The sequence below is a fragment of the Camarhynchus parvulus genome, chromosome 2 (genome assembly GCF_901933205.1).
Source record: "Camarhynchus parvulus chromosome 2, STF_HiC, whole genome shotgun sequence".
Classification (NCBI taxonomy): domain Eukaryota; kingdom Metazoa; phylum Chordata; class Aves; order Passeriformes; family Thraupidae; genus Camarhynchus; species Camarhynchus parvulus.
This window is the reverse complement of record NC_044572.1, coordinates 6,943,791-6,958,296: the sequence shown is the minus strand read 5'-3', so window position 1 is coordinate 6,958,296 and position 14,506 is coordinate 6,943,791. Positions and strand designations below refer to the sequence as shown.

The 14,506-nt window shown below is 46.8% G+C and overlaps 1 protein-coding gene across 6 annotated transcripts in view; it reads left to right on the top strand.

Annotated features, from left to right (window-relative positions):
• Positions 1 to 3,948: 3,948 nt before the first annotated feature.
• The window catches only part of KMT2C (lysine methyltransferase 2C), a 189,118-nt gene continuing 178,560 nt past the window's right edge, over positions 3,949 to 14,506 (top strand). For 5 of the 6 annotated variants that reach the window (XM_030964025.1, XM_030964040.1, XM_030964016.1 and 2 more), the window contains exon 1: positions 3,949 to 4,773. In XM_030964025.1, the coding sequence (XP_030819885.1) occupies positions 4,598 to 4,773 (176 nt within the window). In that variant the 5' untranslated portion in view covers positions 3,949 to 4,597. The remainder of the gene's footprint in view (positions 4,774 to 14,506) is intronic. The other variant, XM_030963992.1, reaches the window with a different exon arrangement.

Here is a 14,506-nt window from a genome sequence, read left to right as displayed (position 1 = left end):
GGTCTTGGTTTTTTATTACTGAAAAAAATTCCAGTAATTTGGCTATTTCTGGACTACTTGGGTGAATATAAATGCAGATGTAAAACAAAGATCACAGGCAGCTGATGTGGTTGCTGCACTCAGCTGCCCTTGCACCTTCATCCTGAAGTTTGCTACAAGGAGAACCATATGGGATGTGCAGCAGCACCAAACTGTCTGCAGTTTTCAGAGCAGCACACTCAAGTAAGCAGATGTTGAACACAGTCAATTATCAATTTAGCACAGGGTAAGACAAAGTGGTTCAATATACTGAACATTTGAAATGTTAGCATGTTGCTGATGTAGCTTAAATGCAGCTTTTGTGATAACTTGGACATTTCTGCAATGGGAACACAAGTGCGAAGAAAACAAAAATTGAACTTTTATTTGGTTCATGTAGAGTGATGGATGATCATTAAACTGGCAGAGATCTGAATAAATGTCATAAACCAGAAAGTATCTGGATCCCATTCCTGATATAATCCAGAATAATTTTCTTGTTATTTATGTTCCATACACCACTTTAGTTGTATAAAGACAAAATTATATTTGCATTCCAGTTGTCATTTTCCTTTAATTGTAACAGAATAATTTTCCTTAACTAAATGATTTGAGACAACATCCTGTCTTCAGCTTCTTCTGTTATGAAAGTATTTGTTATTAAGCACATTGGGACAATTTAGGATGTTTTGAAGTTAAAACCCTATGCCTCGTTCAATCAGAACTTACATTTCAGAAACAATTCCAAAACTACAGAAATGTTTATTTTAAGGAAGGCTAGAATGTAAAATTCCAGTTGAAAATTTCAATGCTGCCTGCCCCTGAAAGTTTAAAAAAAACAGGTGTGTCAGCTCACCTGAGTTAGTTTACAATGAACTAGAGGATCTCTTAACATTCAGCAAAGCAGAAAACCTGTTCATCCAATACGATACATTTGCTGCAAAAGCGTGTGTTTTCCAGACAGCGAAAATTTATAATAGGTGGTTAGCATGGCCAAGGTATAAACGTAAAAATTTTCCTGACAGCACTGTTCAAATATCCTGAATCAACAAAGCACTCCCACACTGGATTTATGTGTGGTGACACGTCTCCCAGCTCGTCCCTCTGCCTTCTCCAAGTGACACATAACGCCAGCAAATAGAGTTTGCTACAATTCCATCTCCGCCTCAGGTTCCTGCTCTCCAGCCTCTCTCAGTCCTGCTCAGCTCTTCACACCTTTGATTGCCACGGCAGTGGCTGCAGCCCTTCACAGCACAGACCTGCCCAGCTGTGTTCGGACACGTAAGGAGATAAGGCACAGCAGCAGAACTCGTGGGCTAAGTCCCTAATTCTCTCCTATGCTAGACCACACTACACCAGTGTTGACTTAATTCTGCCTCCACTCCTGTTTTATATCGTGGTAGATACATATGCACATAATTAATGTATTAACAAAGACAAAAAGAGAAAAAAAAATTGAATTACATGTTTTGTATAAGACGCACATCCCAAAGCTCAACCACTGGCGGGTGATCTAAAGGTATTAAAAACCACTTCCATGGGGGGACTGGATGAACAACAGAGGGACAAGTGAACCCTGGGATCTGCCAGGGGATGTGGCAGCTATTCCCCACACACCAAGCAGCTGATGAGAGCGCACGGTGTGCTCACATGTCACACCTCCAATCAATTTGCACACGCAGAGTGCCTCTGACACATCCGAGGCTCACCCAGGCCGTGGCGCGTGTGCGCTGGGTCTGCTCACGCACAGCCAGCCTGTCAGGAGATGGCCATTTGTTTCAGTAGACCAGATGGCAACCTGGCAACTCCAGCAAATGCCACACCAGCCATCCCACTGGGCAGAGGCAGTGGCCTTTTCCTTCCCTCTCCCTGCCCTTTTTCTCTCTACTCCACCCCAGCCTGGGCCTGTATAGCATTAAATGTTTTCAGTTAAATTATGCTCACTTGTCTGAATTAACAAAATTCAAAGGCACTTTCTTCTGTCAGACAACAACACATTAAGATCCTGTATCTGAAACTGTATGAGCAGTACACCCATGCTGTCATTTACAGTCTTCATAACACAAACATTTTACTCAGGATGTATTTTTTTATTTGGCATAAACGAGTATATCTTCAGTAATAGGGCCAGGAAAGCCATACCAACAATCCAGCTGCTCTCCTTGCATGGTTGAACAATAGGGATGGCTCCATGTAATTTTATATGTATGTAAGTGGAGACAAATGTATTACTTTCTAATGTATTTCATACATTATATGAAAATGCCACAAAGGTCTGTTTAATTACTCACAAACCTAGAAAAGGAATCAACAAAGGTTTTGTTATGAAAAGGTTCTGAACAAAACAGGCCAGCAAAAGTCATATTTGCCACAGCATACCATTTAATTTTGTATTCTGACGCTGACAAGTGAAAAATTGGGGAAGGAAAAGCAGTGTAAAGGTCTGGATTGCCTTGTGTTTATTTTTACTTTAAAAAAATAGCGACTAACATCAGCCCCTCCTTCCCTCTTTGTACCTGTGCGATACCCCAGGCCATTTTATCAACTGGGATTCAAACAGAAACCCAAAGGTCACTGGAAACACGCTCCGTGCGGGGCTCCCGGGATGTGTTTAGTCGCACCCTTGGGGCTATCGCTCCCCACCACGCCTGCAAGTCCGGCGAAGTTCCCGAACCCGCCCGCCAAGCGCGAGTCACCGCGCCGCTCCTCTGTCCGTGCGCGCCGGTTCGTGATTCAGCATCCGCGCCCCGAACCCGCTCCCTCCGCTCCGGCCCCGGGAGGGAAGGAGGGAGAGCCGGCCGGGCTGGGGCCCCGCGGGGGCGGCTCAGGGGTGCCCTTGGGGCGGTGCCCGGCGCGGGGGCCCCGGGCCGGCGGCCACGCTCCGCTGGAGCCGCTCCCGCCGCGGGCAGCGGAGCGCGTCGGGGCAGCGCCCCGGAGGAAAGTCCGGGGGCGCGGTCGCTTCCTCGCCCCGTGGCCGGACTTTTCTCCGGCTGCGAGGCCGCGGCGCTCCCCCGCCTCCCCTCGGAGCCCGAGTCCCCGCTGGCCTCCGGGACACGTTAAATCCCGTGTAATGAGGCTTAACCCCGCCCCGCAGCCGGGCGGGCAGCCAGCCAGCCGGGCCCCTGCCCGGGGAGCCCCCCCCCGCCCCGAGCGCCCGCAGCTGTTCCAGCCGGAGCTGCTGGAAAACGGCCACGCTCCCCAGACTTTGTCTCCCTCGCACACAGCGCTGAACTCTGCTCCCTCCCTCCTTCCCATCCCCCGGGGCGCCCGCGGCTCCCCCCGCCTCCACCGCCCCGAGCCGCAGACGCGCGGCGGGGGGAAGGGGGAGCGCTCCCGCCGCCGGGCTCCGGCCGCCTCCCCGGGGGCTCCGCGGGGCTCGGGGGAGCGAGCGCCGCCGGGGCGGGCACCGAGCGCTGCCCCCGGAGCCGCGTCCTGCGGAGCGCAGCCCGTGTGCGGGAGCGGCCGCTCGCAGCCAGGAGGGGCTTTTCCTTTTCCACGGGGAAATAAATAAAAAGAAATAACAAGGGCGGGGAGAGGGTGGGGGAGCGCTGGGGCAGCGGCCGGGGCGCGGTGCGGTGCGCGGAGCTCCCCGTGGCGCCGCGTCCCGTCCGGGCCCCGCTCCGCGGTTTCCCCGCAGCCCGGCGCGGCACCAGCCCAGCCCGTGAGGTCGGCGAGGCGGCGGATGGGTGTCTGCGCCGAGGGACGGGCGGTGGGCGGGCGGGGCAGGCGCAGTGTGGGGCCGCGGCAGGGGAGGAGGAGGAGGGCGGTCGGTCGCTGTGTCTATGTGTCGCACTGGCGGGGGGGAAGGGAGTCGGGGAGGCGGGGGTTACACACCAGGGCAGCGCCGGGATCCCTTCTCCACCCCGCGGGGAGGGGGCAGGGCGCCGCCTCCTCCTCCCCCTTCCTCCTCCCCCTTTTTCACCCTTCCTCCTCCTTCTTTCCCCAAAGTTAAACTTCCTGCTCCCGGCCCGGCTGGGAAGGGGACGCGGAGCCCGGCCGGACTCAGCCCCTCGACACACACAACAGCTGGAGCTGTCAAAACTTCCTCCGCTCGGCCTCGGCCCCCGCCGCCTCCGCCGCCGCCGCCCGCTCCTCCTCCGCCCCCGGGGGCTCTGCGCGGGGGGAGGGCGCAGGGCCAGGGTACAATGAAGCGGCGGCCGCCGCAGCCGGGCAGCGCAGCAGCCGGAGCCGCCGCCAGCGCCCGGGGCCTCTGAGCGGGGGCGCCCAGCGGCGGGACCAGCCGCGTCTCTGTCGCTCGCTCTCTTCACCTCCCCCAGCCCCGAGAGACCCCGCCGAGCCCGGGGAGGGTGTTATTGTGTGTGAGACCCTTCCTTCCGTCCTCTGCGCTTTCTCTTCGCCCCCCCCTCCCCTCCTCCTCCTGCTCTCCCCATGCTGCTCCCCCTGCTACCTGTGCTGGTCGGCGGCGGCTGAGGCCAGCGATGCGAGGCGGAGGTGGAGGAGGCGGAGGTGAGGAGGAGAGGAGCCGCGGGAGCAGGAGGAGCATCGGGATCCCCATCACCATCCTCATCTTCATCCTCATCATCATCATCCATGTGTCTCTCTCGTCCTGCTGACTAGGATGTCAACGGAGGACAAGAGTCTGGTGGTGGCGGTGGTGGAGCCGCCTCAGCAGCAGCAGCAGCCCCCCGAGCCTGGAGCTCCCCCCCCAGCAGCAGCAGCAGCAGCCACAGACAAAAGACCTAGGGGCCGGCCTCGCAAAGATGGCGCTTCCCCTTTCCAGAGAGCCAGAAAGAAGTAAGTTCAGCGTTTGTGTGTGCGAGGCAGAGAGGGGCCGGGGCAGGAGGCCAGGCGCAGGCAGAGCTGTCAGTGGAGACTCGCTACTCGTCGCCCCCTCCCTCTGCCTAATGCCATTTTGAGAAGGGCCCTTCTTTCTTCTCCTCCTCTCCCCTTTGCACTTTCCCCTCCTCCTCCTCCTTTTTCACCTTTGTCTTCCTCCGCCTGCTCTCCCTTTTCCACTTTTCTTTCACCATCCCTATTCCTTTCTTGCCCTCCTTCTTCGGAGTTTCTCTTTAGCTCTTCCCCCTCCACCCTCTTCCTCCTTTTTCCCTCGCCTTTGCACCTTCCCCCTTCTTTTTGGGTCCGTTCCCTTCCAGGACGCTCGGCTGCCTTCAGCGTCGCCTGGGTACTCCCTGTGCGCTGACGGTAGTTCCTCGTCGCTTTCCCTCGTTATGCCCCCCCCTTCCCCTCCTCTTTTTGGGAAGGAAAACACGGTTCTCGGCGGGTAGCGGCGAGGACACCCCCGCACCCCCCGCGCACACGCAGAGTTGAGGCAGGAGTTTCTCGGCGGCGCGGGGGGAGCTGTCAGCGGCCGCCGCACGGAGGGACGCGCCGGCGGGACGGTGCCGAAGCATAACAAACACACGGAGGGAGGGGGCGGCGGATGGCGGGGGAAGCCCGTTCCCAGCCGCTGGCAGCTCTCCCTTGGCCACGGCCTCTCCCCGCCGGGGGCGCGGGCGCTCCCCCGCCTCAGCGCCCCCCCCTCCGCCCCGCCGGGCGCTCCTCAGGGGCCGCCCCGCTCCCGCCGCCTCGGGCGGGGATCCCGCCGGGCCGAGCCGGGCCGGGCAGCGCTGCCCGCGGAGGGAGCGGGGGGTGGCCGCGCTGCCGCTGCCCGGGGTGCGGGGCCGGGCTGCGCCCGGGGACAGGCCCCGGGAAGCGCCGCTGCCGCGCTGGCTCCGCTCCCCGCGGGTTATTTTTGAGTAGGATGGAGCTTGCCATGGCATAGCTGATGGCAGCGGTAATAGGGCAAAGCTGGGCGGCACGTTTGGCCAAGAAACGTCAGGAGGTGACCAAAGCAGCTCTTGCGTTGTGCGGTCTGTCCGAGCCTCGGGGTTCAGAGGTTGCTCCCTTTGTTTTGGGGGACGCGCTCGGTTTTGTCACTGCCGTGTTTGTCCTGGTGAGGTCCTGGCGCTTCCCTGAACGCCCACCCCAAACATCGCTGCCGATTTCCGTACCGGAATCATTTCGGTTGGAAAAGATTTTTAAGGTCAAGCCCGACCATAAGGTCACAGTGGAAGTCCTCAACATGACGAGGGATTCTGCTGGGCTGGACATAACCACATGCGAAGACCATGCATCTTTTATATGCGTTTGTTTCTACAAATACATAACTATCCCAGGATAGAGCTATCATTAGTTTGGGATACGCGATTTTTTTGTTGTTGTTGTCATTGATGAAAGTTTGCCTGCCAAGATTTTCATGTCACCTCTGGTTTTGGGGAAGGTGTGTTGTTTACAGCTCCCTCTTTTCATGATCTTTTGTATTTTCCTGATAGAATTTTTAATATAGCGGTTGTTGAAAGTAGCTGGCAAACGTACACGTGGTGAAGTTCTTGCGTTCATCTCCTTTATGCTTAGTTTTACGTACTTTGGTTTTATTTTTACTTACAGAATCCAAACCTTGCATAGGAAACCTTTGAATGTTTTATTTCGAGGGAAATTTTTCTGAAGAAAAATGTGAATTCAACTGAAATGTACCAGTCTGCACAAAAAACCCAAATAGTGTTACCTGTGAAAATTGACATATCTTGTTAGGCCAGTTTGAGGTTGTGTATGCACTCTTGAGGAAAAAAAGTGTGTGTTAAAGAGGTATTTCCTTGCCTTCAGTTAGGTTTTTGCTGTCATGGGAATGTTGTTGGCTAGGTTATGGAAGAAATAAAACATTCCTGTAAAATATGAGCTTATGCTGACATCATTATAAGTGTTTGTGTGAAAGTGGGAAATTAAATTAGCTGAAACAAAAATTAAAATGAATCAATACTCTTTTTGTTCACACTCTGATTGTCCCTGGCTGGTGTGGTGCTCCCTGTTCTGCTGCAAACATCTTTCTGCAAATCCTGTACTTTTGGTATAAAGGCATTGTGACATGGGTCATCAATGCTTTTGAAGCTAGGATTTTATAAAAAAATGTTACTTTCTAACCTGCACAGCATAGGTGTAGACTGGTGGTTTGTAGTTGAATCCATTTTGGGAAGAAAATTGTTTTATTTGTAAGTTTTTCTGTTTACAAAATACAGATTACAACTAGCCTAGCAAATACAGAAATGAGACAACTAAAACTATTTTCTATTTTTTCCTTCAGAGTGCTTGGTCCTGTCTTCCTTTTTACTTCTGTGCTTTCCAGTTGGATTAATGTGCCTCATGTAAACCAGATAAAAGAGCATATGTCAGACCATTTTCTGTACTGTAATCACATGTCTAAATCACTATTAGCCAGTCAAATTGTTCAACTGCTTTATCCCATTATAGGAAATGTTCCACTGAATGTTCAGTCTAAGTGCAGTCTAAGTAATGATAAAACGAAGAGCCCTGCATTAAACTGGCAAAGCCAGAATAGAATAATTCCTCAGCTATGGATGCCTCCATTAAACAGCAGTGCCATATTGGAGAGTGCTTTAGGTTGGTACTTTACCTTCTTTGAAGGCCATGTTTTTAAGCAAAATTTGATGAGTTTAAGCAGACAGATGGAAAACTGCCTTGAATCTGCTCCTCTGAGATGCCAGGGATTCTCAGCTCTTCCCAGGAGCAGGCTTGTGTTAAAGGAGCAGAGGGTCCTTCAGCAGGACAGTGCTTGCCCACATCTCATTCTGCTTTTTGCCTGGTAATCAGTAAAAACTCCAGTGCTGCTGTGGACACAGATAAGTACAGGGAACACTGGAGGCTTCCTCTAGGTGAAGAACTGGGAATCAGTGTCATCAGTACCTGGAGATGGGTATAGATGGTGGAATGTGGTGCTAGAACAGCCTTCTATCATTGTTTGAAGGATGTAGCTTCATGTGGCACTGTCAGGAGAGTTAATCTTAGGTGAACAGTTCATTTTTATTATTTATATTGTAATTGTGCCTAGAGGCCAGGGCACCATTACACTACATGCAGTACAAATGCATAAGCAAAGGTTGTTCCTGCACAAACAATTTCTTAATTTAAATGTAAAGATAAGAGAGCATGTAAATGTAAGAAATGTATTGGGAAAGCACAAGGGAGCTGTGAGAATGCTGTGAGCAAAAGAACATGCAGAAGTTCAAGTGCCCTGGCTATCTCAGCATCGGGGAGTGATTCACAGGCATCCGACTTGGAGGATATATTTAAAGCAGGGTAGCATTTTCACCCTGAGGATTTTCACAGAAAGTTGCTTTCCTGCCTGAACTGCCAGGCCAACACTCCTGTTTTCTTCCTTACATTTTGACGAGGGGATATCTGTGCAGAGCAGCAATTCAAATTTAAGAGGTGGAGCAAGAACAGGCCATGCAGAGCCTTGAAATTTAGAGCAAGGAGGTTGTTCATGCTATGGTGCATCAGGAAGAATACAGAGAACTGAAATCAAAGCAGTGAATGAAGAAAATATTTTTGTAGTATTGCCTTTCTGCCTTAAAAGGCAGAATGACTGAATTTATGAAAGTTGAAAAAAAGATAGTAAAGTTGCATTACTAAAGCTGGGACATGATGGAGAAGAAAGAAGCTTTCAGATGCATGGTTAAAAGAACTCTTGCTAGGATTGTAGAGGAAAAATGGAAATTAGGTGCCACCTCTCTGTATGGCCTGAAATCTTGGGAACTTAACTCTTGCTTGGATTATACCTCAAGTTCCAGGGTAGGCACCTGAAGGATAGGAATGTGGTTGGAAAGAAGTTGTAGAGGAAGAGTTTTGTTTTGACTGTGTATGAACAACTGGTTGTCCATCAAAATGTATTACAATAGTATTGTACAGGTGCAGGAAACATTTTTGTAATAAATTTTAAGTAGCAGAGCTTTCCTTATCTCTGCAGGTTATAAGCAGCACAAACAGATGCAGCTTCTTAGCAAAATTTAGTAGCAGAAGTCTCATTGATTATGACCCTTTATAGATCAGTGTCTAAGCTCACTTCAAACTTTATTTTCAGCACCCATGAGATCTTGATGTATGCTATCAGTTATTTTTGCAAATGTCTTTAGTTTAAAGCAGAATATAATAATGCTTTCAAAATTGTGGAGAACATTTTGTGTATCTTTTTTAATTACCCATGTTTTAATTTCCATAGTAGTTTTTCATTACTTTGGCCAGTGTAAGCTGCAGAAGGTTTTCAAAGGCCATTGATTTCACATGTGCAGATGGGTTAAGGTCTGAAGACCCTTAGGCATAAGTGTTTTTTCCAGGAAATTATTATTTGAGATTTTTGGTCATCACTTTAGTTGCATTTGCATTAGGGTAGGCCAATATTTAAAGATACCTAGTCTCATTTCAAAAGAGGCTTAAAGTGTTGGATGGAGCTTTATAGCTCAGCTGTGTTTCTTTAGTTCATCACACACCTTCTGTGTGATGCTTGTGTCTTTACTTGCCTGCCCTTTTCTCAATTCAAAATTTAACATTTGCAAATGTAAGATGTATGTTGTCTTGGAGAATAAAAATGTTCCTAAACAAGATCACAGTCAGGGGAGGTCATCCCTACCTGGCAAGACAGAGGTTTTTTTGCTGGACAAGCTTTGTACAACTATTGCACAGCGAAGGGTTAATGTGTTAAAGCAAACACTGGCCTCTACAAGCCACGTGTATCAAACTGCTTGGCCAAAAGCCAGAAGGCACATAGTGGAACACAGAGTGAGGAGGAGATGAGGTGTGAGGATTGAAGCTGGCTCTTTGCAGAACAGGGCTGAGCTTTGTGCCATTTTCTTCAGCGGCCCATGTTCTGTGACTTCCTCCACCGTGTTTGAATTACCAAGCAATTCCCCAACTGCTTTATGGATTTTTTGCACAGGAGCCTGGCTCACAGTGCTCAGGAGGTGAATGATATCTGTATTAATCTTCAGATTTTTAAGTTCTTGATAATTGCTTGTGTGATGGATAGGGTTTATAGAATTGTTTTACCACAAAATTATTAAAATACAGATTTATGTAGCGTCTTTACTTGTGTCTTAAGGGTGAGTGAAGTTAAGCTGAATGCTGAAAATAGATGCACAGTTTCCCCAGTTTGAAACAGACTTGCTGTGAAGGACTCTTTGAGTCTTTTTTTTTTTTAACATTTCAGTTGTTAGTTTCTCTGTTTGTATTTAATGATCCACTGAACTTCTGTAGCACTTGTCATGAGAGGACTTCCAAGAGCTGTCAGACAGATCAAGTGTGATGGCTGGCTGAAATCTCAGCATATTGGTCACAAGGAATGTCTTGCCCAGTCTCTTGCTTGCTACTCTGAGCCATCTACACACCAGACATCTCTTCATCCTGTGTGCAGTGACACTGGAGACTTTTCCCAGCTTAAAACAATAAAAACAGTTCCATTTTCTTGGCTTTGCTTGTGGATTTTTTTTTTCTTGTTAGCATGTTAACTCCTACTAACTTCTTGTCATTGTTCTTTCATAAGATAAGTGATTGGAAATGGACATTTCTATTCTTTGTCATCATTTCAGCTCAGAGATGGTTTTCCAAGGCAGTTGGCTTGCTGAGAATAGGTGAACTCTGCCTTTCTCAGGCTGGAGTTGTTTTTAACTCCTTGCACCACAGCAGTCCTGGAGGGGTAGCAGGGTTATGCATCACCAGGGAAAATAGAATTTCCTTACACACCACTAATGATCACTCCCTTATTCAGTGTTGTTATACACTAATGCTGTGAACTTAACTTTTCAAGAAATGCTGTCATAGGCACACTAAAATGTTATTAATTGCTAAATAATTAGGTGACTGACAATTCCAGGAAATATTGAAAGCTTTTCTCCTATGTTTAATATATTTGATTACTAGTTCATACAATCTGCATGGTTCATATAGTTTGGATAAATACAGAGGAGCAAGATTTTACTACTTTTTTGCTTGTAACTTGTACTTTTCATAACTTGTACTGAATTCTGCATTTTTTGTTCTGGTTTTTTTTTTCCCCACCACTGTAAGGATGGCACTGGACAGTGCTGCTCATGCCATTCCTCTGTTAGTCAGAATAACTTAGGGCACTTGTTTCAAGAACTACCCTGAGTAAGTTCTTCTAACAGCACTGGTGCTTTTGAAAGCAACTAAGATAAAGCAGCAAAACCCTTAAAACCTAGAATATTTATTACTTAAAGAAACATAGGCTGTGAGCGTGTAGAGTGCATCAGGTGGTTATTTTCCCCAAACACCATAAATCTTCAGCTGGTTCTGGCAGCCAAAAGGAGCAGCAGCGCTGCCCTCCCTCTGCTACCAGCTGTTTGTTCTCTCCCCTGTGCTGACCCAGGCACTTGTGGTGAGCTGGGCTGGGAAACTGAGCTGGGCTAGGACTAACCTGGCAAAGAAACGTGTTTGTGATAGCACGAGGGAGGAGGAGGAGGAGGCCAGAGCAAGGGCCAGGCTGCTGGAGGGAGGCTCTTGGCAGCACCGCCAGCCTGCAGCACTCTCTGCGAAGGGGCAGCCTTGGCTCCCTGAAATTTGGGGGATTTTGGTTTCCAGGCTGACTCCTTTGAGCTTTCCAATACAGGAGGAAGTATTCAGGAGATGGAGGTTTTTACAGGCTGCTTCATTGGTTTGTTCAAAAAGAAATGGTGATGTTGAGAGGGTTCTTCACAGCATATAGACAGAGGAGTTGTTCTCTCATCTTCCTTGCCTCAGACATTGGCATTGATTAAATGAGGAATTTCAGTTCTCACTTTGATCCTGGGAATCATTCTTAAATTGAGTATTTAAAGCACCCTCCAAAACAATGTAAGTAAAATATTTTATGTTAACAATAATTTCTGGTATCTTGGAAGCTCCTTCCTACAAGTATATCAATATATAGGCATTATAATGAAATCAAATGAGGTCTTGCTTCTTTCAGAATATTTTTGCCTTTAGCATTTTTTTGGGAAGTATTTTTACTAAATCACACGTGCACCCAATCCTATTGCCAGCCATTCCCATATAAATTTCTAATTACTAATTTTCAGTGCTGTATTTATCAACATTCTAATTGCTTTCCTTGAAGAAACTGCTGGAAGCACTATCAAACTAGGACGTTTCCACCCAGACTTTTGGCATTGGGTAGGGGGAGGAAAAATGAGGACTTTTTCTCTTCTACTGCGTTATTACTGAAAATAAAGTCTTGCCAAAACTAGTTTTAATGAGGCTCTCAGGAAAAAAAAAATCAGCTTTAGAAAAAATTACCAGTCTTTTACTTTGTCTATTATATATTTATATTCTTCTGTTATATATTTATATTCTTGGAGCATGTGCAGTTGAGTCACTTGTATGGCAAAGGAAGATAAAAGGGATTTTTGGTAGTGAAGATGTGGTCCAAATGTGCAGTCTCTGCCCCTAAACATTTACTGCCATCTGAGGTGGCTCTTAGTGATGTGAGTCTGGAAGCTGCAGCTAATCCAGAGTGACTTCTGGAGCATCCCAGTGTTCATGGAACCTGGATGTTCCAATAATGGTGTCTTACCCTGCTGTCTGTCTGGCAGTGAAGACTGTCTGCAGTGTTCTTAGGGCTCAAGAGAACAAGGATGGCTCCACATTGTTACTAATAAAGAGAGGAGTAATTATGTCTTAAAATTTGGGAGATTTATTAGTAAGCCATTTCATAAACCCAGAATGTGAATTATTCAGGGTTCTTTTTCCTGAAGTGTGAAGTTCAAAAGCACAATGAAATTATTTTAAATAAAAAGAATATTTTAGTTTTCCTGTATCAGCAGGGATAAATGGAACTGTATGGCCAAAAAAGACTTGAGGGTGATCTTGCTCATCCTTCTGTGTGTTGTGTATCTGTTCAATTTCTGACAAATGGTTCTCTGATTTATTTTTGAAGTATTTAGTGAATGCAGTTCCCCTGTATCTCTAGGCAATTGGTTTCAGTGACTAATTTTGTGTAGTATAAAATAAATATTCTTTACTGCTGATTAAGCCAATTTTGTCTTGTATTACTCACAGCTAAGACTCTACAGCTGAAATGGAGAACAATTTTTATACAAAACTTTTTCAGGTGATTGTCTCCTTTATTCTGCACTGAACCAGCTTAACCTCTTTAACAACATAATATTGATTAACTGATTTATCCTTCAAAAGATTGCTAGTCTTTATTAAGTTTCTCTTGGTTGATATGAGCCACTTCTCAATTTAGCAGAATGATTTTTGTTAAGATCTTATCATCAAAAATACTCGTAGTCCCTGCCTCTGCCATGTCTTGTATGTAACTCTCCTGTGTGTGTCAGTGTCCTCATGCAGGTCCTGGAAGAAGGGACTTTCTTGCAATGTTCATCCACATGGATTGGAAAGAATTTGCAAAGAAAAACCCTCTGGGTGCCATAGTTCATTGTTGCCAGCCTCTCTTAGGGCATTTTTACCAGGACTGTATTAGGGAAGATGAGTGCTCGTAGCTTAGAAATTACTTCTGTTTCTTAACCATTGTGTGAAATTCTTCCAGTCCTGCTGACTTGAATTTCTCTGATTATTTAGTCTAGCAACAAAATCAGTTTCTAGTATTAGCTACAATAAATCTGTTTTATGAAGGCTAAAATACAGAAAATGGCATTTGAGTCTGTTTTGTTATCCGTTTGTTCTTTCTAAACACTGTTTGTACAGACTTTTGTGTTTTACTTCTTACTTCTAAAATATTTCTGAAACTTTGTTTGCCTTTTATTCTGCACAGTGGTAATACTGCATGCTGTGCTTTTATCTCTTCTGATTTTTATCCCTGACAGTTTATGCTGTTCCTTTATATTCATTAAAATGCCCTTGTTTCCATTCCTAATATGATTCTTTCTAGTTTCAGACCCTTATTACTGGCTGCTTTTATGTAGCCTGTATTGTTCATATACATTTCCTATCTCTCCCCTGCTTTGGAATACTTTGCCATTGTGCACATTCCAGTACAATAACTGCCAGTCCTCCTTTAAATTGTAGTCTCAAGAGATTCTAGCAACAAGTTCAAAGAGTTTGTTGAAATTTGCTTTTCTTCTTTCAGTTAATTGAAGATAAAAACTTGCTCTCCCTCTCTGCTGCTCTCGCTTTCCCCCTTCCTTGGCACAGCGAGTGCTTCTCGTTACCACTTCCAGCCAAATCACTGTACACATTGAGATGTTTAAAATGGAGCCTGCCCTAATAGAGTGAAGTGTGAAGTAACTGCTCTTCTGGCACCCTCAACTTTGTGAAACAGTTGTCCTCAGCGTTTTCACAAACATGTTGGGCTGTTTGTTCTGATATTTTGGTTTTCTATTAGACGTATGGATGATGAAGGCCTCGTCTTACCCTCTGAGATACGTGCTCTGAAAACTTCTGCTAGCTGATTCCAAAGCCTCAGCAGCTTCCTCAGATTTTTCTCTCCCAGCCTTCCCAGTTCCTTTTTCCCTAGTTCCCATTCTCTGTTGCTTATGTGTTTGTTTCACCTCCAGCTTTTTAACTTGTAATAAAAGCAAGTGACTATTTTTTTCTTACCGTGGCCCACTGAACTGGATGAGACTAGAACTTAGAAATGGGCCAGATGCTTTTCATTGTGAAGAAAAACTTGGAAAAGGGAATTTTGAAATAAAAAGAACTGATCATTTCAGTTTCCTTAATT